This window comes from Pseudorasbora parva, chromosome 15 (genome assembly GCF_024679245.1).
Source record: "Pseudorasbora parva isolate DD20220531a chromosome 15, ASM2467924v1, whole genome shotgun sequence".
Lineage (NCBI taxonomy): Eukaryota > Metazoa > Chordata > Actinopteri > Cypriniformes > Gobionidae > Pseudorasbora > Pseudorasbora parva.
In genome coordinates, this window is record NC_090186.1 from 25,596,333 (window position 1) to 25,621,445 (window position 25,113).

The 25,113-nt window shown below is 39.7% G+C and overlaps 1 protein-coding gene across 2 annotated transcripts in view; it reads left to right on the plus strand.

Annotated features, from left to right (window-relative positions):
* Nucleotides 1-25,113, plus strand: part of kif26aa (kinesin family member 26Aa) — a 154,799-nt gene that overhangs the window by 110,225 nt on the left and 19,461 nt on the right. The window contains exons 1-10 of one of the 2 annotated variants that reach the window (XM_067417463.1): nt 1,394-2,188; nt 6,868-7,057; nt 12,459-12,650; nt 14,175-14,268; nt 14,884-15,146; nt 16,518-16,701; nt 17,968-18,127; nt 18,685-18,847; nt 19,633-22,687; nt 23,291-23,481. In XM_067417463.1, the coding sequence (XP_067273564.1) occupies nt 2,172-2,188; nt 6,868-7,057; nt 12,459-12,650; nt 14,175-14,268; nt 14,884-15,146; nt 16,518-16,701; nt 17,968-18,127; nt 18,685-18,847; nt 19,633-22,687; nt 23,291-23,481 (4,509 nt within the window). In that variant the 5' untranslated portion in view covers nt 1,394-2,171. Of the gene's footprint in view, nt 1-1,393; nt 2,189-6,867; nt 7,058-12,458; nt 12,651-14,174; nt 14,269-14,883; nt 15,147-16,517; nt 16,702-17,967; nt 18,128-18,684; nt 18,848-19,632; nt 22,688-23,290; nt 23,482-25,113 lie in introns of those variants that run through there. The other variant, XM_067417462.1, reaches the window with a different exon arrangement.

Sequence of the window (25,113 nt, forward strand, 5' to 3'; positions counted from 1 at the left end):
TTTCACATCTTTGTTTTTGTTTTTTAAAAGATAAGACAAAAAACACTGTATTTTAAATACTTTTTAAAAACTCAAAAACTGGAAAAGATCAATACTTTTTTTTTTTTTTTTGAGAGAGAGAGAGAGAGAGAGAGAGAGAGAGAGAGAGAGAGAGAGAGATTCGCATGTGGTGAGACACTGAAACAAACTCTCACCCACCTGCAAACACAGAGTTATCTGAGTTTATTGCATTGTCAGCTTGACCAATGGCCATATTTCATATTGTTCAGGGAATGGCAGACTCAGAGCAGGTGAATCTACTATTGGACAAAGCTATCAGATTAAGTCCTGCAAGGCTATATGTCATGCTTTCTGCTGGAACCGAACATCTCTCTTCTTTCATTCCACCTCATTCACCAATTCATCATCCCAAACACACACACACTCACACACACACACACACACACACACACACACACACATAAATATTACATGTTAATTGGCACTCTTCTTTTCCCCAAGCACGTAAAGGCTGGGTCTGCATAGTTAATAGTTAACAGTATTGTTTTCTGACTATAAGTGAAGCAGTGGAGGTCTGTAGCTTTGCTTGCGGGCTAATGTCCTCATTAACATCTTGCAACACACCTGTTTGTTTTATCTTGCGCCATTGATTTATCCATCAGTGCTGCCATCCATCCATCTAACAAGCCCTTATTTGTATTCTCCTAATCACCTTCCTAAAATGAACAGTTCACAAAAAAATAATCAGTCAACAATTCAGTCACCCCCATTTCATTCCAAAAATGTGTGATTTTATTTCTTATATATTTAGAAAAATATCTCAGTGTTTTGTTCCATACAGTGAAAGTCAGTGGGGTCCAATGTTGTTGTGGACCCCATTGGCTTTCACTGGATTTAGAAGTACAGATTAGATTGCAGATTTGTCACCCTATTGTCACAATATCATCTGTAATAGGTTTCATCTAAGCTTTTTGGTCTTTTTTTGTTATGTTAATAATAGGAAACGGATTGACACATGTGTAAGAGCAGGAAGACACTTATTATACTGTTTCCTTGCTTCTGTTTCACACACACTAACTCAGTCTCTTTGAAGTCCGGCAGGAATGAGGAAAGGGGGCTCCTCTGCACTCATGAAGTATTCATGCTAGTGTGTGTGAAAGTGCATGCTTTGCACGTCAGCGTCAGCGAAGTGCGTTTGTGTGATTGAAAGAGAGAATGTGTGTGTGCGCGCAGACAAGTGTGTGTGTGTGTGTGTGTGTGTGTGTGTGGAGCATGCTGCCTATCAGTGGCGCTTTGCACAGCAGCTGTGTACTGACACTGTGTCTGGGAGGGGAATGCAAAGGGGGCTGGGCTGAGGAGAGGAGAGGGAGAGAGCGAGTGCAGCAAGGCGAGAGGGAGAAGGTGAGAGCGACTCGCCAGATTGAGGGAGAGACGCGGAGAGTAGACGGAGAGGACCGTTGGACTTCTGCCAGGGTTTCCCAGCAACAGCAGAAGCAGGAATCGACTCTTTTTTTTCCTCATCCCAGGGGATTTGCCTTTCCCGCTGTCTTCCCTGGGAGTTCTGTCAATGGGCTAGTGGCAGAGAGGAACGCAAAAGAGCGGAGGAAAGGAGCTCAGCAGAGAGGGACGATGTGCCCCCGCCCAGCCTCGATGCAGAGGTGAGGGCTACCTCGGAGGAAAAGTGGAAAAGAAAGATGAAAAGTTGATCGCAGTTGTGGGTCACAAACACATCAGTTTCCGACAGGTGAACGGAAGAGCTAAACTTTGGGAAGTCAACCACCGGTGACGCGCTCTGCGGAAATAGAGCGTGGCGGAAAATGCTTCACTGCAGGAGAGCTACTTACCCGTCTGTTCTGCAGAAAACTTTTGGGGGTCATCATGAACGTTTCTGACATCTGCTTCTCGCCCCTCTCATCTCGTCGCACCTGCACCCACTTCATCATCTGGGATTTTGCTTGAAATGGACCCCTGATGACAGTGACAGTAATCACATCACCCCGTCCTCCAGCAGACACCTCTAGCCCCCCATCTCCAGCACGCCTTCCTCACCCGCCCCGCCTTGCTCTCACACGTGCCGGGAGCCATGGAGTGCTCTTACCGGGGTCTGGAATGAACAAGTTAAAAAGCTGCTTTTCTCACTGCTGTGCTGGTATGATCTCTGAACTGAGATAATGGATTGGAGAGAACTGTAAGTATAGTGGACTCTTTTGAGTTGTTAATTTACCATCACATGTTTTTCTGCACGGTATGTGCTGCTTATCTGGCCCAAGGACGTGAGTTTGATTCCCAGGGTTTCTACTAATAAAATGTAAGTTCTGTTCAAATTTATTCACCCTCAAGTCTTTTTAAAACTCTATCGCCCTTTTTCTTCTGCAAAACACAAAAAGCAATTTTCATTAATTCGAAGAAAAAAAAAACAAGATTGATATATATTTCTTAGTATTATTTATTCTGTAAAAGAAAGAAGTTTAAAAATGACAGAGTGAGTAAATTATGACAGAATTTTCATTTTTGAGTGAACTATCCCTCTAATTTTCTCCATTGTTCAGCAACAAAGTATGCCTCATTAATGTTGTAAAAGTGCTTTAGTAACCACAGTGCATTGGTTTGCTCTCAGTTGCAACCCTAAAACCTCACCTGCAGTAAAACTAGCAGCGATAGCAAATCCAGAGGGAGAATGCTCACTGCAGGGCAGGGAAGGGAGATTTAACAGGTGGGTGCATCTGGATAAAGCCCAGCCTAGCGCATCAGAGCTCACTCTACCATGCTGCTTTTCTCCCACTCTGGTCACTCACCTCAGTTCGCTTCTGACTGATATCTCAATCTTGTGTGTGTGTGACTGTGTTGTGCTTCATAAGGAGCTTGTAAAGCATTTGTCATGCAGCCCGATGCTGTGAATGCGGCTCTCTGCCCTACATGTGGGCGTGGGTCTTCTCTTTATGTTAGAGGAGGCGCTGCGTGTTGTGTGTGTGTGTGTGTGTGTGTGTGTGTGTGTGTGTGTGTGTGTGTGTGTGTGTGTGTGTGTGTGTGTGTGTGTGTGTGTGTGAATAGGTGAGGTGTATGGAGGAGGAGGCAAAAAAAGAGGCTTTGTCTTCGAATGGGTTTAAAATTATTAAAACCCTCCTCCTCTAACTCATGTATTTTTTGGGACCTCTTATGCCCCTTTTTACAAGCTCTCCTTTTTCACTCTCAGTGTCTCTGCCTCATTCACACCTAGGGTCCAAAATTAACACTTGACAAATGCCAAATGAGTATAAAAATTGGCTGTGGTGAGACAATAAAATGCTGGTTTGTTTGTTAATTTGTTTTTGTATTATTTATAATATATTTTATATTATTCTGTACTGGTATATATATATACTTAAAAAATAATACAGGTTTGTAGTTGGTAAGATATATTTATATATTGGCAAAATCATTTTCTTCATTTCCCCTAAAATGCTAATTTAATAGTACTTTATTCCCTATTTAAAATACACATGGCTCAGTGCTAATTTCTTTCTGTCATTTGTGTGTGTTTGCACACACACCCACTCACACCTTATAATGCATAGCACATACACATTTCCTGTGGGGGCCTCTTCTTGTGTCCTTCATGGAGACTGTAATTACACAGTGTTCTGTGTGATTTTTCACCCCTGAAGAGGCTGTGTTGAAGGAGTTGGAGGGAGGGGGGGAGGGAGGAGAGAGAGAGAGAGAGAGAGAGAGAGAGAGAGAGAGAGAGAGAGAGAGAGAGAGAGAGAGAGAGAGAGAGGATGTGAGGAAGAGTGAGGCATTTAATGAGCTCAATCTTTTCTGCTCAAGCCCTTCAGCCTCATGCCAACAGGCATAAAGACATGAATGTGAGCTGGAAAACACACAGCTTTTTGTAGCCTACATCTTTTTACTATTACCAATAATGTATGACCAGAAGCACATGGACAGCCAAACACCACACCAACATGTGCTTGTTGCACACTTCATTTTCATTATCCTGTCCTTCCTAAAAGGTTCTGCTCCTCTGGGAAGGCTTTCCACTAGATGTTGAAACATGGATGCAGGTTTTTACACAGTGAGGCCCGTGGGTAATAGGTCTGAGTCAATGTTCCAATTCATCCCAAATTTGTTCAAAACATTTCTATATTGTAAAGTGTGTAGCCCAAAGCTTTGGAAGCATACAATTCTTCAGAATGTCAATGCATGGTGTAACATTAAGATTTGACTTCTCCTCATTTTGACGTCTCCTCATACTTTTGTAGCTAATTTTATTTACTTCAGCCTAACCATATCCCTTAAATAAAACATTTAGCATTTTTAGAAGTAACAAAGACATTGTCTTTATGAACCATTAACTGTATATGATATTTTTCTTCTTCAGATGTTAACTACCTGTTGTCAGCAATTTTATGCCCATACGTGCAGTATATCCGGAAAGTATACACAGTGCTTCACTTTTTCCACATTTCATGTTGCAGCCTTATTCCAACATAGATTAAATTAATTTCCCCCTCAATTCTACAAAAAATACCCCATAAACATGAAAGAAGTTTGTTTAAAATCTTTGCAAATTTACTAAAAATAAAATACGAAAGAAATCATATAAAGATAAGTATTCACAGCCTTTGCCATGACACTCAAAATTAAGCTTATGTGCATTCTGTGTTCACCAGTCATCCTTGATATGTTTCTACAACTTGGTTGAAGTCCACCTGTGGTAAATTCAGTTGATTGGACATGATTTAGAAAGGCACACACCTGTCTATATAAGGTCCCACAGTTAACAGTGCATGTCAGAGCACAAACCAAACCATGAAGTCCAAGGAATTGTTTGTAGACCTCCGAGACAGGTTTTTATCGAGGGACAGATTTGGGGAAGGGTACAAAATAATTTCTGCAGCATTGAAGCTTCGAAATGAAAACAGTGGCCTGGCCTTCATCATTCATAAATATAAGGAGTTCCATAAGTGAAGTTTGGAACAAACTACAGCTGGGCACCTGGCCAAATTGAGTGAGAAGGGGCTTAGTCAGGGAGGTGACCATGAACCCGATGGTCACTCTGACAGAGCTCCAGCATTGATCTGTGGAGAGAGGAGAACCTTCCAGAAGAACAACTATTTCTGCAGCATTCCACCAATCAGGCCTGTATGGTAGAGTGGCCAGACAGCATATGACAGCCCGCTTGGAGTTTCCCAAAAGGCACCTGAAGGAATCTCAGACCATGAGAAACAATATGATCTTGTCTAATGAAACAAAGATTGAACTCGTTCTCCTGAATGGCAAGCATCATGTCTGGAGGAAACCAGGCACCACTCACCACCAGGCCAATACCTTCCCTACAGTGAAGCATGGTGGTGGCAGCATCATGCTCTGGGGATGTTTTCAGTTGCAGGAAGCGGCAAGAAAACCTGCTCCAGAGCACTCTGGACCTCAGACTGGGCAAAGGTTCATCTTCCAACTGGACAATGACCCTAAGCACACAACTAAGTTAACAAGGGAGTGGCTACAGGACAACTCTGTAAAAGTCCCTGAGTGGCCTAGCTAGAGTCCAGACTTGATCTTGATTGAATATCTGGAGAGACTGAAAATGTCTGTGCACTGATGCTCCCCTTCCAACCTGATGGAGCTTGTGAGGTCCTGCAAAGAAGAATGGGAGAAACTGCCCAAAAATAGGTGTGCCAAGCTTGTAGCATCATACTCAAAAAGACTTGAGGCTGTAATTTGTGCCAAAGGTGATTAAACAAAGTACTGAGCAAAGGCTGTGAATACTTTTTTATTTGTCATACATTTGCAAAGATTCAATACTAACTTCTTTCATGTTGTCATTATGGAGTAGTGTTTGAAGAATTGAGGGAAAAATAATAAATTTAAGAGGTATTTACAGTATTGTATTTACAATAAAGCTGTAGCATAACAAAATGCGGAAAAAGTGAAGCACTGTGAATAGTTTCTTAAAGCACCGTAGATATATGAGGAACACTTTTGTTTTTCTATGAAGACTTTTTTATCAGGTTTTTCTCTGTGGCCTTCTGCGTCCCAATCTCTGTTTACTTTTCACATTTGCAGAATTTGCTTTCAGTAGTTTGTGGTCAGTGTGGTCAGTAACACTCAACAGGTCAGATGCTTTTGGGGATTGTAAGGCAATAGAAAAGATGTCAATTGTAAGATAGCATGGATAATATTAGCGATATTAAGTGCCTTATGTTGGTTTTTTTAGTATCAATGCTGAAGATTAGTATCAAAACGCATCTGTTTGTGAACATTGCAGAGAAGCAACTATAAACTGATAATTTATTAGTTTACTAATAATACTTAAACTGTTAATACTAATATAATTGTACATCCCTCTTAGGAATGCACAGTATTCAAATTCTCTGATGCGATAAGCCAATAATTATTATGGCTGACAACCGATAAATGGCAGATATTAAACGTCTATAGAATTTAGTCTGAATTTAAAAGATAAAACACTAAAAACTAAAATAAATTGTTTTATTCTACATGTGAATTTTAGACATTCCAACTTATATACCCACACATTTATTTATTTATTTATTTATTTATTTATTTATTTATTTATTTATTTATTTATTTATTTATTTATTTATTTATTAAATCAATACTTTTATTCAGCAAAGCAGTGAATAAAAAAAATACTGTAAAGATTTATTAAAATAGCTGTATTCCCATAAATGTTGTTTTTCAAGAATCAAGACTCCTAAAAAAGTTTCCACAAAAAATGAATAAATAATTATTATAATTAAGCAGTAAAACTGGGAACTCAATCCATTCAAAATGTGTTCTTCTAAAAGGACAGATATGGAGCCATGCAGGGCTAATGCTGGAAGCCTCCTGGGCATCACTAACTTTTTGATTGCTGGTCTTTCACAGGGCTGCCCAGAAGCTAAACCTCTCCAAACGGAAGAAGCCTCAGCCGCTTCCTCCTTCCCCACCTGACCCAGAAGAGCCGTTCTTCTACACCGATGGCTTCAGCGCTGCCCTGCAGCTCTCGCCCCCACCTGTACCCCCATGTCTGCTCAGGGCAGGGTCAAAGGCTAAGGACAGCCCCGGGATGGGAAAGGTACAGTAAAGTCATCTTTCACCATTGCCAGTTCTTCAGAGGTTTTTTGGTTTATAAAACCTGACTAACCTCTTGACAAGATTATTGTAATCACAAAGTGAATAATAAGTAAAACCATGTTAACATGACAGCTTATACTTCATAATGGCAGAAACTATTTTCGTCTTTATTAATAAAATTACATCATGTCTAAACCTCTGGCTGCCCTCTGCTCAAGAATTCTTAGTGGGTTTATCAGTTTGGCTAGTTCTCGGGTTACCATCAAAGCAGACTGTGTGTGACAGCATGGGTTGGCCCAGTTGTCCTTATTCCCAGGCTGTTGGAATTCCAAGAAGCTCCTTTGGAATGCCAGACAGCATTCCTTGCTGTAAGTAACTGATAGGCCGTGGGAGTGAGAAAGCAAATGTATGAAAACAGAAGGGTCAGAGAATGACATCAGGAGGCATTTGGATAAAAACCATATTTCTCTCTCAGAATAGAGCTATTTATTAGTGCTGGGCAGTCTGAGTGTAAAAACACATATAATAGCCCAGTGGCCATTTCTGCGTCTCATTCTTGATTTATTTTAACACCAGAATTATGAGCATTACTTTTTCATCTTTGTGATTTTTTTTGATTATTGTGTCAGAGGATTCCCTATAGGTTTTTGAAAAACAATCAACAGGTCAGATGCTTTTGGGGATTGTAAGGCAATAGAAAAGAAGTCAATTTTAAGATAGCATGGATAATATTAGTGATATTAACTGCCTTATGTTGTTTTTTTAGTATCAATGCTGAAGATTAGTATCAAAACTCATCTGTTTGTGAGCATTGCAGAGAAGCAACTATAAACTGATAATTTATTAGTTTAACTAATAATACTTAAACTGTTAATACTAATATAATTGTACATCTCTCTTAGGAATGCACAGTATTCAAATTCTGTCTGATGCGATAAGCCAATAATTATTATGGCTGACAACCGATAAATGGCAGATATTAAACGTCTATAGAATTTAGTCTGAATTTAAAAGATAAAACACTAAAAACTAAAACAAATTGTTTTATTCTACATGTGAATTTTAGACATCCCAACTTATATACCCATACATGTTATGTACATTGTAAACATTTTTTGTTGTTTTTTGTTGGTTTAACTTAAAAAAGTAAGTAACCTGGTTGCCTTAAAATTTTGAGTTTATTGAAATTAAAAATTTGAGTTGATAAAATGAAGGAAATTTGTTTAATAAATAGAAACTCAAAATATTATTGTATCTGAACCACAAAAAATTTGATAAATCATGAAAATAGCACTATTTGCCTATTTGTTTTACTGCGTCATCAGAAATAAAACACACACAATTACCCAATATGCTTACACAATCTTTTAATAATATTTTAATAAAGGTTGTCAAATTTCAAAAAATGTTCATTGTATTAACTCAAGTAAAAAAATTGCTTAAGATTTCATTTAACAGTGTTTTTAACTAAATATTAACTTTAAGCGTTAGATGACATGTCTAAATGTAAAAACAGTATTAAATATCCACCAATGAACCAATGCCAATTGTATTTTTAAAAAAAAAATGTCTAGGAGAATAAGCGTTATGGTGCCGATTTATTGTGATTTTGTATATCTCCCTCATGTAGTCTCAATACAAGGATGAGTTTACTATTTGTATTGACTTTAAAAACACCATAATTCTTAGTGTCTGGACAGTTACTATATTCACTGTCATGCGAAAGCACACTGATGCCCATTAGGTAAAGCACTTAATCCCAGGTCGCTCCAGGGGGGACTTTTACTGCAATTAGTGTACTTTGAGTCACTTTGTTTAAAGAGTATCTGCTTAATATTAACCTTCTAACCATAATGAGCTGAGGTCATGCCCTTTGACTGTCTTCTCTGAATTATCTGTGCATATGCTGCTATATCTTGCCATGCAACTGACAGTTCCATATATATATTCCCTCATGGGACTCTCTGGAAGCATCATGAGCATCTCAGCATGTTGTTGCTATTTTGGGTAACAAACTCATTCCTTTCCTTAACACCCCCTGGAGGTTTAAAAGCCAAGGAAGATTGCACTGACCCATGTTTGACCCTCCTCCGGCACAGGTGATGCACTCTAAATAAATTCAAAGAGATGGGACCCATTAGAGTCTGGTTTAAGGTGACTTCTCTGTGGGAAAGTAAGAAGATAACGTGTGTTCTTAGCATTAGATACTATAATAGACTGCTGACTCATAAACACCAGCAGGTGGTGCAGGTTTATTATGGCGTCATGTCTGCAGGGAGATGATTCGCTCATTAAAAACAGTGAGGTCACCTGACTTACTCCTCAAAATCTCAAGAGGAGTTTATTTATTATCATAGTATCATACCCATTGCATTTGGAAGACTGTTATAAAGCATTTTCCTTCCCTTAATTGTGCACCTGATTGTGTTGTTGCATTGTGCAAACACTGCATTAGAAAATATGCTCAATAGGCATTAAAAGTTTTCTAAAGTCACACCAAAGGCAGGCAGCTGCATGTTTTTAATTAGATTTATCAAGAAAAAGTCAGTGAAGTGATTGCTAATAAGCCCCACTGAGTTGAAGTGTGTTGCCTGCTGATTTTGAGGCACTTATGGAAGAAATGGGTATGAACACTCTCATTTTCTTTATTTTTGGAGGAAGGAAATGTCAACATGCATCGAAGATGGCAGGCAGAGAGGAACAGGTGATTGAGGGAAGGCAGCGCTAATGGAAGCTAATCTGTGGGGAAATGATTGATTGACAAAGCACTGGTGCTTTTGCACTCAAGGGAATTGTTTGATTTGCAATTTTTCTCTTTTTATTGCAACTTTAAAAAAAAATTACATTTGTTTCATTGAAACAAGTTTGCACATGGCAGTCACATGCTGACAGGTTCAGTTGATATTGCATTTGTTTTTGTTTTTTTGTTTTAATCTCAGAATTAGACATGGATCCTCATGCTTGATGAGTGAAAATTATACTTCTAGACTAACACATTTTAGTTGTAAAAAAAAAAACAAAACAAAAAAAAAACAAGTGTTTTATAATTGTGAAAGTGTTTTATATTTTTATTTGGTCTTGTTTTGCCTAGGGTACTAAGTGACTTTTAAAATGATGCTGATCTTCTATCTAATACTTGGAAGGGAAAGCTTAGTCTGGACCAGTATTTAATGCCAAATATTATCACCGTGCGTAAAGAACAGTCTGATCAGGCAACAGAGATCCATATTGTCTGCCAAATGAATACTTTATCTCAGTGGAGGACTGTAAACGTCAGGGCTGTTTGTTGCTGTCTACTCTAAAAGTGTCCCTAGTGGCAGAGCTATAAAATAAGGTGTTAAAGACTAACAGTCAAGTACATTATTGCTACACTGAGTAGGTGTAGCTAACAACAAACTGCTCTGCCTCAGTGATGCGGGATGTGTTTTATTTTGCCTTCATCCATTTGCTTGTGTTTAAGAAAGTAAACAAAATAATGTCAAATGCAAGTTTCAGTAACCCTATCTTCTGGAACATTATAGGGGCAGATTTAGTAACAGCTTGTGCAAGTGAAAACCCTCTTTTGCTGTAAAAAAACAACTACCGTCGGGATTTTCTAAAGACACGGCATGATTATTATTATTTTTTTATAAGTTATGTTTGCAGCTGACCTTATTGTTGTATATGGATTTGTATGAGTTTCCCTTTCAGATGCCAAATTTATAGGAGGAGAGTATTTAAATGAGTCATGCAAGGTGATTTACTTGGTTTGAGATTGTCAATTTAATGTTTTATTAACAAGGTTCGGGAGGAGCACTCAGCTAATCAACAATAAGAGGTGTATATATACACAGCAGTCTTAAGCTTGGAACATACTCTGCAAGAACAAAGACATTTGTTCGTCTTCTTGAGGTGGCAAGAACAAGAACAAAGTTCGTCAATCATCTGCGTTTCTCGACATTACCCACGCCCACTTTAAATGTCTGACCAATCACACAATAGTTCTCGGACACCCACAAGAAAAAAGTTCTGCTCAGGCGATGTGTCGAGAACAAGCTGCGAGAACTCTCAAACCAGGGCTGTGAGAACAAAATGACGTCATTTTGTTCTCGCAGCACTGGGAGCGAGAATTTTTTTCTCTGTTCTTGCGATCACCACCACCCCTTCTCCAGTTTTTCTCTTTTTTTCCATCTTTTTTTTTTTTGTAGTTCTAACCACGTACATACATGGGGGTTACTCTGGGCTTGGGCTCAAATTCTGAGCTCGAAGCCCTCTCCCCATACAGCACACCAAATACGCATTTAAATGTACTTTCTGTAAGTGTGAACTCTTGAACTGGTGTAGCACAATTATTTATCTCAAAAGCATAAAAGCTTGCCTTAAACCAGGCACTAACTGGTAGATTGTGTTGGTCATGAACAACAGAACTTTCCAGTCCCATCGGCACTTTATTGGAATTGTGCACTCACGCTAATTTGCCCTGTTTAGTAAATCTAGCCCTTAGTGTAAGTCCATCATGTGTCTGATAGTGATTAGAGATAATTCATGTTACTTTATCAGACATGACCCCTAAATTAAGTTGAACTTAAATGAGTTTCTGATTTAATATGCAAGATGACTTCTTGCAGAGTAATATCCAAAAGCATGTATCTTAGATTGATAATAACACTGGTGCATAAAGGTTTCCATAGAGATGGACATTAAAAAATAACCAACATAACAATAACCAAAGCTTTTCCACATTGCTATCGATGTGAGGAGCTTTTGTCATGACTTTGAAGGACACTTTTGTATATGTCTGTCATTGTCCAGTTTCTTTGTGCCATGTTCCAGGTTTGCACTTCTAAAGTACAAACTATTATACTATTGTGAAATATTATTACAATTTCAAATACCAGTTTTCTATTTTAATATAGTTTAAACTGGACAAAGGACAAAGCTGAATTTTCAGCAGCCATTACTCCAGTTTTAGTGTCACATGATCCTACGGAAATCATTCTGTGTTGATTTGGTGCTCAAGAAAAATTTCTTATCATCAATGTTGGAAACAGCTGTGCTCCTCAATATTATGCTTGGATGTTCAGTTTCATTTTGATTTGAAGTGTCTGGTCAGAACACGGCAGGTCTGTTTTGTGAATCCAGCCACACTTTACAGCAGGATGTTCCCTTGTGGGAACAGAAGGTCTTTGGGATTCTCAGCATTCATCTTCTGCTGATTACATGCTTTCCAAGTTGCCAGTATGAAGGGAGTCCTTGGCCAGAAAACTGAAAGACATTTTTCTTGCAACAAACCACTCAATAATTGCGAGAATTAGTGGGTAGGAGGTTGCAATTATAGCCGTATAGCCACAAATTCAAAAGGAGCTTGTCACAAATAAAATGATGTAACAATAATGAATTTAATGTTATTGTGTGCTTTACAGGTGAAAGTCATGGTGCGGATATGCCCTGCCAAAGGATCACGAGACACCTCAGAAACTATGTCCTTTCTCAAGATAGACAGCCATAAGAAACAGCTGACCTTTTGTGAGCCACCCACCTGCACACGCTCCACCTCTGCCACCGCCCCAAAGATGTTTACCTTTGATGCTGTCTTCTCTCAAGATGCTTCACAGGTACAGTAACGGGAATAAATGCATACATTTTTGGCAATCAGAGTAATAAAAGCAAGCATTTTGCAAGTTAAACTAAAGAGAATTCCCCAATTTCCTGTCTGTACTTATAATTTAATTTTGAGCAAAAATCTATGCCAAACAGGCAGGACATCCATGCTGAGATCAAAGCAATTCGTAAGGGAGTTATTCAGTCTCGCTTGGTTTGTGAGGGAGATAAAAGGTTTGGGTTGGTGAGTTTGGGTTATCGTTCTGAGCCCACAGCGCCTGAAGTGATCTCAGAGGAAAAGATAACAGAGCTTTTTACTTTGCTTCCTCCTGAACTCTTTGGGAGTCTGGAGTCTCTGGGTTTCCTGTCCTAGAAACATCAGGACTGATGATCAATGACTACCCCACATTGTTCAGAACAAAAGATGCTTTGAGCGAGCACACATCAGAGGTTGTTCTTACAACAAAACTGTCAAAGCTTTCCTCAAGCTGCAAAGTACACACACATAATTGCAAGGTTTTAAATCTACATCTGTGTCCTTACTGTATTCTGCTTCTGTTTGGAAAGTTTGCAAGGACAAGCAAGATTTTACATGGGAAATCGTTCTCTGCCGTTCTGTCTGTCTGTCTGTCTGTCTGTCTGTCTTGTCTGTCATTCTATCTGTCAGTTTTTCTGTCTGTCTATCTGTCTATCAATCCATCCATCTATAGTTATATTGTTCTGTCTATAAATATATCGTTCCATCTTTTTTAACCATCTTTTTTTCTGTATGTCTACCAGTCATTCTATCTATTGTTCTGTTTGTTTGTCGTTTATCTATCGTTCTATCTGTCTGTCTATCAGTCCATCCACATGTATTATTATCGCTCTGTCTGTCATTCTGTTTAGTTTTGTATGTTATTCTGTCTATTTTTCTGTTTGTCTGTCTGTCATTCTATCTATTCTTCTGTCTATCTATCTATCTGTCATAATGGCCTGATTTCACAGAAAGGGCTTAATATTTGGCCAGGATTAAAAGTTAGGCCTTAGTTCAATTAGGACACTTAGAAAAAAATATGCATCTTAAAGGGTTAGTTCACCCCAGAATGAAATTTCTGCCATTAATTACTCACCCTCGTGGCATTCCAAACCCATAAAACCTTTGTTCATGTTCGGTACTTTTTTTGTCTCGTCACTTAATAACATTGAGGTTAAACCACTAGAGTCACATGGACTATTTTAACAATGTCTTTACTACCTTTCTGGACCTTGAAAGTTGCAATTGCGTTGCAGAATTTTCATTTTCGGGTGAACTAACCCTTTAAGACAAAACAATAGCACTGACCTAAGTCATGTAAGTGCAAGCTGCTTTCAGTTAAGACAGCTCAAACACGGATTTTAGTCTGGGACTAGGCTTAAGCCTTGTCTGTGAAACCGAAGGACTATCTATTGCTCGTCGTTCAGTCAATCATTCTGACATTCTCTCTGTGTGAATTATACACATGTAAAAGTAATAAAATGGTTTGATTTGATGTTTAAATATGGGTTTGTATCCTCAGGCGGAGGTGTGCTCAGGGACAGTGGCAGAGGTTATCCAATCTGCAGTCAACGGGGCAGATGGCTGCATCTTCTGTTTTGGTCAAGCCAACCTTGGTTAGTAAACATCTATTCAAACCTAGTAGGCCACTTTTTTTCTTTTTGAAATTTCCTAGCAAGGAGGAAGAGAAAGCGCTGAGAGGGCATATGTGTTTAAGCAGAATAGCAGTTTGTTGAACACAAAGTGCCCCCGTTTTACACTTTGTGTCTGAAAAGCGTTCAGTTTCTCTCTCTTCTACTCTCTCGCTGTGAGAGACTGTGTGCCTCCCACAGCGCTGCTTAAATCCCCCATAGTTAGCTTGGCTGCTCATTTGCCCTGCTTTAGTGTGGTATAGTCTCTCATGACTAACATCCTGTTGGGTTAATTTTATTAGCTCAGGGGCGTTTTACATGCACATTGCTAATTTTATCACAAGTCTTATTATAGACCTGCTCTAACATCATTATGTACTTGAGTCAAGCTAAGTTAATCAGGTGAGAGTGTCACAGTGTTGACAAATGCCGCTCACTTATTTTATTACTTTTTTAAAGAAAATTAAAACATGATACAGTGTAGTCTCTATCACATTTAGTAAATACTAACATTTTACCTTCAGTCCCTAAATCTTGAATGTTTGGTTACATCTTTCATCAATAAATTCCAACTAACCCCCGTTCACCTTTACCTCACAGGCAAGAGCTACACCATGATTGGCAGGGACAGCTCTACACAGAGCTTAGGTGTGGCACCCTGTGCTATATCTTGGCTCTTCAAGCTCATTGAGGAAAGGAAAGAGAAGGCCGGCACGCGATTCTCCATCCGTGTGTCTGCTGTGGAAATCTGCGGTAGGGAGGAGGTGCTGAGAGACCTGTTGGCTGACTTTTCCAAAGGGGCTTCCCAGGACAGTCAAGGCGCAGGAATTTCCCTGAGAGAGGACCCAGTCTGTGGATCCCAGGTGCATTAGAGTTTGTTTTTTAACATATGAAGGATTAAATAATGTTCCTGTAGCTCAAATAACAGAGCATGGTGCTAGCAGTGCCAAGATGGGTTTGATGGCAATGAATAGCTTAATCCTTTAAAAAAAAAATTACGTGTAAATTTACCATAATTACGTACCACATTATGACTTAAAAAAAAAAAATATATATATAAATATATATATATATATATATATATATATATATATATATATATATATATATATATATATATATATATATATATATATATATATATATATATATATATATATATATATATACACCATTCAAAAGTTGAGGGTCAATAGGATTTTTTAAAGAAGTATTTGTTCTCACCATGGTTGCATTTAACTGTTAAATCGAACCTTTGATGAATAGTACATTCAAAATAACCGCACAAATTTGAAATATTTTTAAATATTATAAGCGTCTTTACTGTAACTTTTGGCCAATATAGTGCCTCCTTGCTAAATGAGACTAATGAGACTAACTTCCTTTTTTTAAAGGAACACTCCACTGTTTTTAGAAATAGAGCTTATTCAACTTCTTTCCTACATTTAGATATGTGGGCAAATGCATTTTTGTCTCAGTGCATGCATTGTTTTAGTTTGGCAGGGTCGCCGCTAGCTTAGCTTAGCATAATGAATGGAATCCTATGTTGCCAGCTAGCATGTCCAGAGTAAAAGTGACCAAACTGCTAAGCTGCTGTCCAATCACAACACGGGAAGCACTGGCCCAATCAGAACTCGTTACGTGTTTCTGAAGGAGGGACTTCAGGAAATCATCAGGCCGTTTTTAGGACAGAGGAAACAGCGCTGTACAGATAAGTAAATTGTGTGAAAAATACTGTGTTTTTTTTACACGCGAAACATGAACTCATGTTATATTGCACACTGTAAACATAATCAAAGCTTTGAAAACACGCGAAGAATGGGACCTTTAATCTGCATCACTATTTGTACTCGTTGTGAATACGCAGGCCACAAGAAGTAATTAGGTGTTTGTTTTTTGTTTTTTGATCACTTTTACTCTGGACATGCTAGCCGGCAACATAGGATTCCATTCATTATGCTAAGCTAAGCTAGCAGCGACCCTGCCAAACTAAAACAATGCATGCACTGAGACAAAAATGCATTTGCCCACATATCTAAATGTAGGAAAGAAGTTGAATAAGCTCTATTTCTAAAAAAAAACGTTGGAGAGTTCCTTTAAAAATCAGCCCAATCACTGACCCCAAATGTTTGAAGGATCGTGTACAATAAATGCAAGTCATCTAATTTATGGACAAATTGTTTCTGCCTTTCTTTCTTTTTATCTGTCTCGCTCTCACTTTAAAATATGTCCAGCTGCAGAACCAGAGCGAGTTACGGGCGTACTCTGCAGAGAGGGCGGCTTTCTTCTTGGATGCCGCTCTGGCAGCACGCAGCACCAGCAGATCTGACTGTAAGGAAGAGGACCGCTGGAATTCTCACATGCTCTTCACCCTACACATTTCCCAGTACCGTATGGAGAAGAGCACCAAAGCAGGAAGTATGGCTCACTGTGTTTATTTTCTATTTGTACATTTTGTTAAGGAAAACCTTACATGTTGTTTGTCTTTTAAGAGCACAATCATGTTTACTCTTTATGTTGACAATACATTGGCAATAAATGCTAAACATATATTTTTAAACAGGTATACTGCAACATCCAGGCCTTAAAATGCCTTTACTTCAAATGTAATGTACCTCAAACTCACAAATTAAGTTTTACCCTCTTATCACTTTCCAAGATATCCTATCATATATCTTTATGCATCGTTAGTATTTTGAGAAGACTGTTACCGAGGGCAGACGATACCTGACTTTTCCATTATCATGCTCTCCATGTTCACAGAGAGTATCAATTTCCTCAATGTAGTCCCGCTGATAACGGTTCTACGAGAATGCTAACAAGAAGGGTTAGCACATTTTCATTATTGGGCGTAGCCATTCTGTCAAATCAGCATGTCAAAATTAGCATGATCATTAGTATTGCACTCCCGTCACTGCAATGCGGGCTGGGTGCTGGCCATTGACACTAGCCAGAATAGATTTTAATATGTAATGAGGCTGGAGTCTCTTCTGCAGTGGTGTTTATAGAGCCCAGCATGAAATGAGAAGCTCGTTTGCATTCCTACTCCACAGAGGGTTTCAGTTCTGAGCGCTGGCTTTGTAAATCCTGCCGACGTGAGGTTAATGGCCTCGAACTCAGTGTGAAATAAATGCATCTCCTGTAATGATCCTGAATGAATTTTAGTCTAGTGACCTACATGGGACTGTAATCTAACTAGCTGTACTTACTTTTATAGCTTGTTGTTTGATGGACTGCCAAGGATATTGAATCACCACTTAGAAGAGATGCTATATCCAACTGCTATCTCATAAGGTCCCCAACGTGACCAGTGGCCTTTTCGATAACAAAATACTTTCTCCTATCTTAGCCTAATGCACAGAGACAAATAACCAATCATAGGTAGATTTTTTTTAACAGTTGCGCTCTGTTAATTTGAGTGGCCAGAGATACATTAGGAAAATCATCTGTTTGTCCTAACAATTGATATTTTGTTACTGCTGATGATGCTGAAATTAAGCACTACTTTAAATAGGACAGACGTCTTTGTGTAAAAATTGAGTTACATGTTTTTGTCATGGATGTCTACGCATATATATGTTTCGGGCTTTGGAATATAGACATGTGCCCTGTAAAAAGTCAAACTATGTGTTTTCTCACATGGAAGTCAAGTTGTTTTTTAACAGACTGTGTATGACTTTGCAGTGTCTGGAAGTCGTAGCCGTCTGCATCTTCTGGACTTAGGCAGTTGTGAGTCTGATCTGAGCCAAACACGAGACGGAGGGAGAGGCCAATGTCTGTCATTGGGTGCCCTTGGAAATGTCATCCTTGCTTTGGCCAATGGAGCCAAACATGTGCCATACAGGTATGTGTTCTGTGGTTCAATGAATCAATACAGACCAGTAGCGGGAGATTATAGATCTCTTTTAAAGGTAGTAATATGTCACAGTAACCCACCCACCTCCTGATCTGCATCTGCGAGGGTTTCATTCTCACCCTCCTCAGATCGATGAAGCCAATTAGCCAGCTTTGCAGAGAGAGAAGGCAGACAGTGTGTATTGCATTGAGGTGGGATGTATTGATAGGAATGTGGGTCAGAGAGTAACAGATTTATGCTGAAAGAGAATTAAGAAATGCCCACTGGTAGGTGGGATAGGAAATACAGTGGCGCGAGCAGGAAGAAAAATATATGTTAATTGTGGCTTCAGAAAATAACATCCTCCAAAAGAGAATAAAATAAAAACACTCCAAATCATGCCACTAGAAAGTGAGCATCAAAAGAAGGGATTTATTTTATTCAAGTATGATTCATAATCCTCTATTTTAAGACAACCCCTCAGTGATCTTAGAGGGAGAGGCAGAACGTTTTAAGGCCTAGCTTCCTTTTTGGCTAACGAGTAGATTTTTTGATGTATAATTCAGAGACAGCAAGCTTACCATGCTGCTGAGGGAATCACTGGGCAACATCAACTGTAGAACCACCATGATCGCCCACATCTCTGACTCGCCAGCCAATTATGCCGAATCTCTTACCACTGTGCAGCTTGCCTCCCGTATTCACCGCATGAGAAAGAAGAAATCTAAGGTATGCGATTCAAACTGATATTTTAATCATTTGTGTATGATTGTGTATTCATGTTTTTTTTTTTTTTTTACAACTTTACAAAGCACTGATTTGTGGTACTAAGGTAACCATATAAGACAGCAAGTACTGCTCTAAACTTTTTTCTAAAAGTATAAAAATGATGAAAAAAAAATCATAATTTTTGAATGAATAATATTATTAATATTAATAATAATATTACAAGATTTTTTTTTTTAATGATTTATTTTGACTTTAATACAATGAAAGGAAAGTTTTTTGTGTTAGTTTTGTTTTTGTTTTTGTGTCTTCATGTTGCTATTATTTGTATACATTCTGGAATAGATCATGATTCTAACTTACTTTTCGGTATTCACAATTTAAATATTGATTTGGTTTTTGTCAGAGGAACAAATGTTAAGGTGATAATTTAACTGCAAAATGTCTCAGTGACCTATGTCATATAATCAACAAATGTAATCAGTGCATTTGCTACTGAGGGAGAACAGCATGTAACCATTCCCATCACGCAGGCAATTTTCACCATAATTGAGCTGTTTTGACTGAATATATTAATATTTTATACATTCAAATTAAAAAAAATAATAATTTCCCTGCCTAACTTGTGCATAGTATTGGCAACTATTTTAGCTTCTCCTTTGTTGTGACCATTGCTGATATTAACAGGCTGTTTCATAAAGGGATGCATCTCTGGATTTATTGCATGCTGTGAATTAACTATCTGACAAAAATATGTTGATGTCAGTGTGGTATGTTATTCTCTTCAGTATGCATCAAGTTCATCTGGAGGGGAGAGCTCCTGTGAAGAGGGAAATATCCGACGAAGACCCTTCCACCCTCGGACTGTGGCTCTTGACCCAGACCACCCTGCAATGTTATCCAGTGACCCAGATTACTCCTCCAGCAGTGAGCATTCATGTGATACAGTGATCTATGTGGGGCCTGGTGGGACCCCTATCTCTGACCGTGAACTCAGCGACAATGAAGGCCCTCCAGCATTTGTTCCTATTATCCCCTCCCTAACCAAGAAGCGTGTAAAAGAAGGACCTAAATCTGATGGGGACCATCTCAAATGCAACACCTTTGCAGAGTTACAAGAACGGCTTGAGTGTATTGATGGCAGTGAGAGCACATCTGTTTTCAGCAGTGAAGGAAAAGGGCAACAAACGGCCTCCAAAAGTGGAGTGGATATAATGTCAGAAGGTGCATCATTATCATCCAGGGCCACCAAGTCCTCTCTTCAAAAGCTTGCAAACCTGCAACATGGGGCTGCATCTGAAATTAACACTACTTTAAGGCAAGATTCAGAACCTGTTGTGAGAGAGAAAGTCTTTAGTAGAGGGCCTAAACAAAAACTCAATGAATCTTCCTCACAGAGCATCTCTAAGACCTCAGTTTTTAATACCGAGTGTGGCTTAGCCACACGGACACCTCCAGTGGGTATGAGCCAGCAAGCCCTAATACAAAGAGAACTAAATGACTCCCCAGTTACTGACAGATTCCATCATCTCAGTAGAAGTCCTATGGAGGTGAGCCACCTACGTGCTACTCTGAGGAACAGGTGCCTTGATAGGGATGTTTTAAGGACTACCGTTACACTGCAGCAGCCAGTAGAGCTCAATGGAGAGGATGAGCTGGTTTTTACAGTGGTTGAAGAGCTGCCTGTTGGTCTGGTTCCAGATAATGGGAGACCCTCCAGCATTATTAGCTTCAATAGCGACTGCTCTTTGCAGGCCCTGGCATCTCGCTCACGGCCTGTTAGCATTATCAGCAGCATCAACGATGAATTTGATGCTTACACATGCCAGATGAATAGGTCCCAGATGAACCAAGGGGCTGCTTCCATGTCAGAAGAGGAATTTACAGATGGACATGCCACTGCACACTCTTCAATCAGCTCCTGGTCTTGCAAGACAAATATTTGTACCCCGAGTAGTGATGAGACTGAAAGGAACCTCTTATCAAAGGGAGTGCGCAAGGGACCGGTCAGCAGCTCAATGATGGATTTACCTGGTGGTTTACAAACTGAGTCTTTCTCCCAGCAAAGAACAAATAGTCCTTTGGGTGACAGTGGAATTTGCTTTTCAGAACAAGTCTATGATTCTGCAACTATTGAGAAATTGTCCATATCTAAGTGCCCTCTTTCTCATGACAGTACCAAAGCATCCCTTGGTGGCCCAAAGTCATTCAAATCTAATAGACTGATGACCTCACAGTCTGCCCATATCTCATATCTTTCTACACTCCCTAGAAAGAGCACCCAAATTGCATCTTCTAGCAGTAGCTACACCAATGAGCTACAACGCCAAGGTAGCAGAATTGATGAACAATGGACTCACACTAATACTAACTCTAGTAGTGGGCTAACATCAGCCAGGAATTCTGAGTTTAGCTCCATTAGTAAACCACCAAAAAATGGCATGAGTGGGATTCCATCTAGAAAGACAAGCGGAAATAGCAACAGTGTACCTCGTCCTCCAAAAATGCATGTGTCATCCACATCTCAAAGGGTTGTGGATGGTTGTGAGAAGGCCAGTTTTAAGAAAGGGGACCTAAGCAAGATGCCTCAGCTCAAGCGAGGGGCCACCACTCTTGGCATGGTCTCAGTGCCACATAGCTCCTCTGAGATTAAATGGAGTAATGATGCCTCGCACACAACTGGTAGCCTGAAATTCTCGTCCTTAGGAAAGAGAGCTAATGGACAGAAGGGTAGTATGCTCCCTAAGTCTGGAAGCATGTCACCCCCTGCTCCACCTGTTCGAAAGTCAAGCCTCGACCAGAAAACACGAATTTTGTTGTCTCCTAGTGCCTTAAAGTCTGTGGGTATTGATGGAACAAGATTGTCTTCCTCCAAAGCATCAGTTTCTGAGGAGGACTTTGATGTTCGAGTTAGGGGGGAATCCTTTAGCTTTAAGTCATCTAGCCTAAGGACAAGTTCTAGTCTCAGATCACATAGTGCTAAAGGAGACAATGGAAGGCATTTTGGTAGTCTTATGTCCCTTGAAAGGTGTGAAAGTTTAACCTCAGTGGGTTCCAAACCAGTAACCTCGAGGGAGAACAGTAATGTCAGTATCAGTGGCACTGGGAAATCTGCTAAAATGGTGCCAAAATTTGGGACTTCCTGTTCCATATCTACACCAACCGCCACTTCCCCTCCATCTACTAGTGGAATTTGTAAGCTTGGACAGATAAAGGCCAGTATAACTCCTAGAGCTATTGTTGGAAATGGCAACAAAGGAAAGTCCTTGTCGAGTACTGGTTCAAAGGCCCTTAGCTCCTCCACCAAGTTCCTTGCTATCTCAGCTGCTCGGAACACCAGTCTACCTCCAACTGGAAAACCCCCATCTCGCTCTGTTACAGGCTCCAATGCTAAACAAGGAAGGGGCACTATTATGGGCACAAAGCAAGCAATTCGTGCAGCCAACAGTCGGGTCAGTGAATTAGCAGTTGGTAGCTCTAAGAAAAACCTCAGGGGCTCTGACCAAGCAGATGGTAACAATGATACCCGAACTTCTAGCGAGACGCCATTAGCTGCTTGTTTACCCTCTCCATACAGCAAAATCACTGCCCCTCGTCGTCCACAGCGCTACAGTAGTGGCCACGGTAGTGACAACAGCAGTATACTTAGTGGTGAACTGCCCCCTGCCATGGGGCGCACTGCACTTTTTTATCACAGTGGAGGCAGCAGTGGCTATGAGAGCATGATCAGGGACAGCGAAACCACAGGCAGTGCATCTTCTGCCCATGATTCCATGAGTGAGAGTGGAGTGTCCACGTCCAGTCGAACAAAGGCCTCAAAATCTCCCAAAAAGAGATCTAATGGTAGGTTTTACAGCCAAGGCACTCAGGGTATTATTTACTGGGGATCAATGTGATCAAAAGTTAGAATGGGGAGTCTCTGCAATAATGTATCCGTCCATTAACTATCTAGACATTTGATAAAGAGGAACACAAATATTGGTTAATTTTATACCTCAAAACATAGGCAAATAGGGTCCAAATTATGTAAAGTGTATCATACAGTCTTATAAGGAGTAGTGTACCACAGTGTCCCAAGGCTTTTACCAAAGATACCACTAGGACAGTACAGTCTGACAAGCAACAATTCAGCATCAAAGTGTGAACCAGCCTTTAACGAAATAGATTTAAGTTTAAATGTTGATTATTTAAATACAGATGAATGAATAAATGTAAATTAACTAAGAATGACTGATGGGATGCTTTACAATTATGAATCCAAACTTAAAATATCTGGTGTTTAAATTGCATTTGCCGGATTTTGTAATCTACAGTTACTCAAAAATCATGTTTGCTTTAAATGCTGTAACCTTTTGCAAGCCTCATACATATTTAAAAGCATGCCCACAAAGTTGCTGTTCAGCTTTGGCTCACATGAAGAGCATTGCCCCCGTGTGATCCCTCCAGGCCTGCAACGACGGCGTCTAATTCCTGCTCCTCTGCCAGACACCTCTTCTCTGGGCAGGAAGGTTGGTGCAACAGGCCAGTGGGTTGATCTACCCCCACTGGGCGGTACTATGAAGGAGCCATTTGAGATCAAAGTTTACGAGATTGATGATGTGGAACGCCTTCAGAGACGCAAAGAAGGGTTGGCAGAGGTAAGATGCTATTTTTATATATAATATACAGCATATAATATTTATATATATATATATATATAATACCTTAAGGATTCTTAGGAACACCATACTAATACTGTGTTTGACCCACTTTTGCCTTCAGAACTGCCTAATTATACGTGGCATTGATTCAACAAGGTGCTGAAAGCATTCTTTAGAAATGTTGGCCCATATTGATAGGATAGCATCTTGCAGTTGATGGAGATTTGTGGGATGCACATCCAGGGCACAAAGCTCCCGTTCCACCACATCCCAAAGATGCTCTATTGGGTTGAGATTGGGTGACTGTGGGGCCATTTTTGTAAAGTGAACTCATTTTCATGTTCAGGAAACCAATTTGAAATTATTCGAGCTATGTGACATGGTGCATTATCCTGCTGGAAGTAACCATCAGAGGATTGGTACATGGTGGTCATAAAGGGATGGAAATGGTCAGAAACAATGATCAGGTATGCCATGGCATTTAAACAATGCCCAATTGGCAATAAGGGGCCTAATTTGTGCCAAGAAAACATCCTCCACACCATTACACCACCACAGTGACATTACACACCACCAAGTAATGATGGATCCATGTTCAGATACTGTTTACGTCAAATTCTGACTCTACCATCTGAATGTCTCAACAGAAATCGAGACTCATCAGACCAGGAAATATTTTTCCAGACTTCAACTGTGCAATTTTGGTGAGCTCGTGCAAATTGCAGCCTCTTTTTCCTATTTGTAGTGGAGATGAGTGGTACCGGTGGGGTTGTCTGCTGTTGTAGCTCATCCGCCTCAAGGTTGTGCGTGTTGTGGCTTCACAAAGGCTTTGCTGCATACCTTGATTGTAACAAGTGGTTATTTCAGTCAAAGTTGCTCTTCTATCAGCTTGAATCAGTCGGCCCATTCTCCTCTGACCTCTAGGATCAACAAGGCATTTTTGCCCACAGGACTGCCGCATACTGGATGTTTTTACCTTTTCACTCCATTCTTTGTAAACCCTACACTGCATGAAAAGTGGGATTTTCGTCCCCGTAAACGGCCGGAAATCTCCCTGATTTTCGACAATTAACGTCAGTTTACAGCCTCTGAACGTCGCGTTCGTCTGTGCCACATATTGACGGAAACGAACCATGACGTATGTGGAGCTTGCGGAGGCATCCTGGCGCCGGCGCTAATGGCTCTAATTAGCATATGAATAGCAGCTCTGGGCGGCCGGCCTTGCCGGAATGGCTTGAATTTCCTCATTCAGTATTGGTTGAAACTACTACATTGAAACAAGAAATATCACTCGTGATTGGTTGGCAGATCTGTTACTATTGGTCAACCTGGTTAATAAATTAATAAATTTAAACCCCCAAATTATAATAATTTTACACAAATATATATATATATAAAATTATGATTTGCATATTATTTTTTAATTGTATATATTCATATTCATGTGATATGCTATTATGTTTTATATTCATGTCATTGTTATCCTATGGCTTACGCTATTATAACCATCAAGGACATTCATTTATTGAGGAAAGGAAAATATGTCAGGGACGTGCAGTTTATTCAAAGAAAGAGCTTTATTAGAACAAACACACAACCAAATGCAAAACGTTTGAGATCTGCCCACAC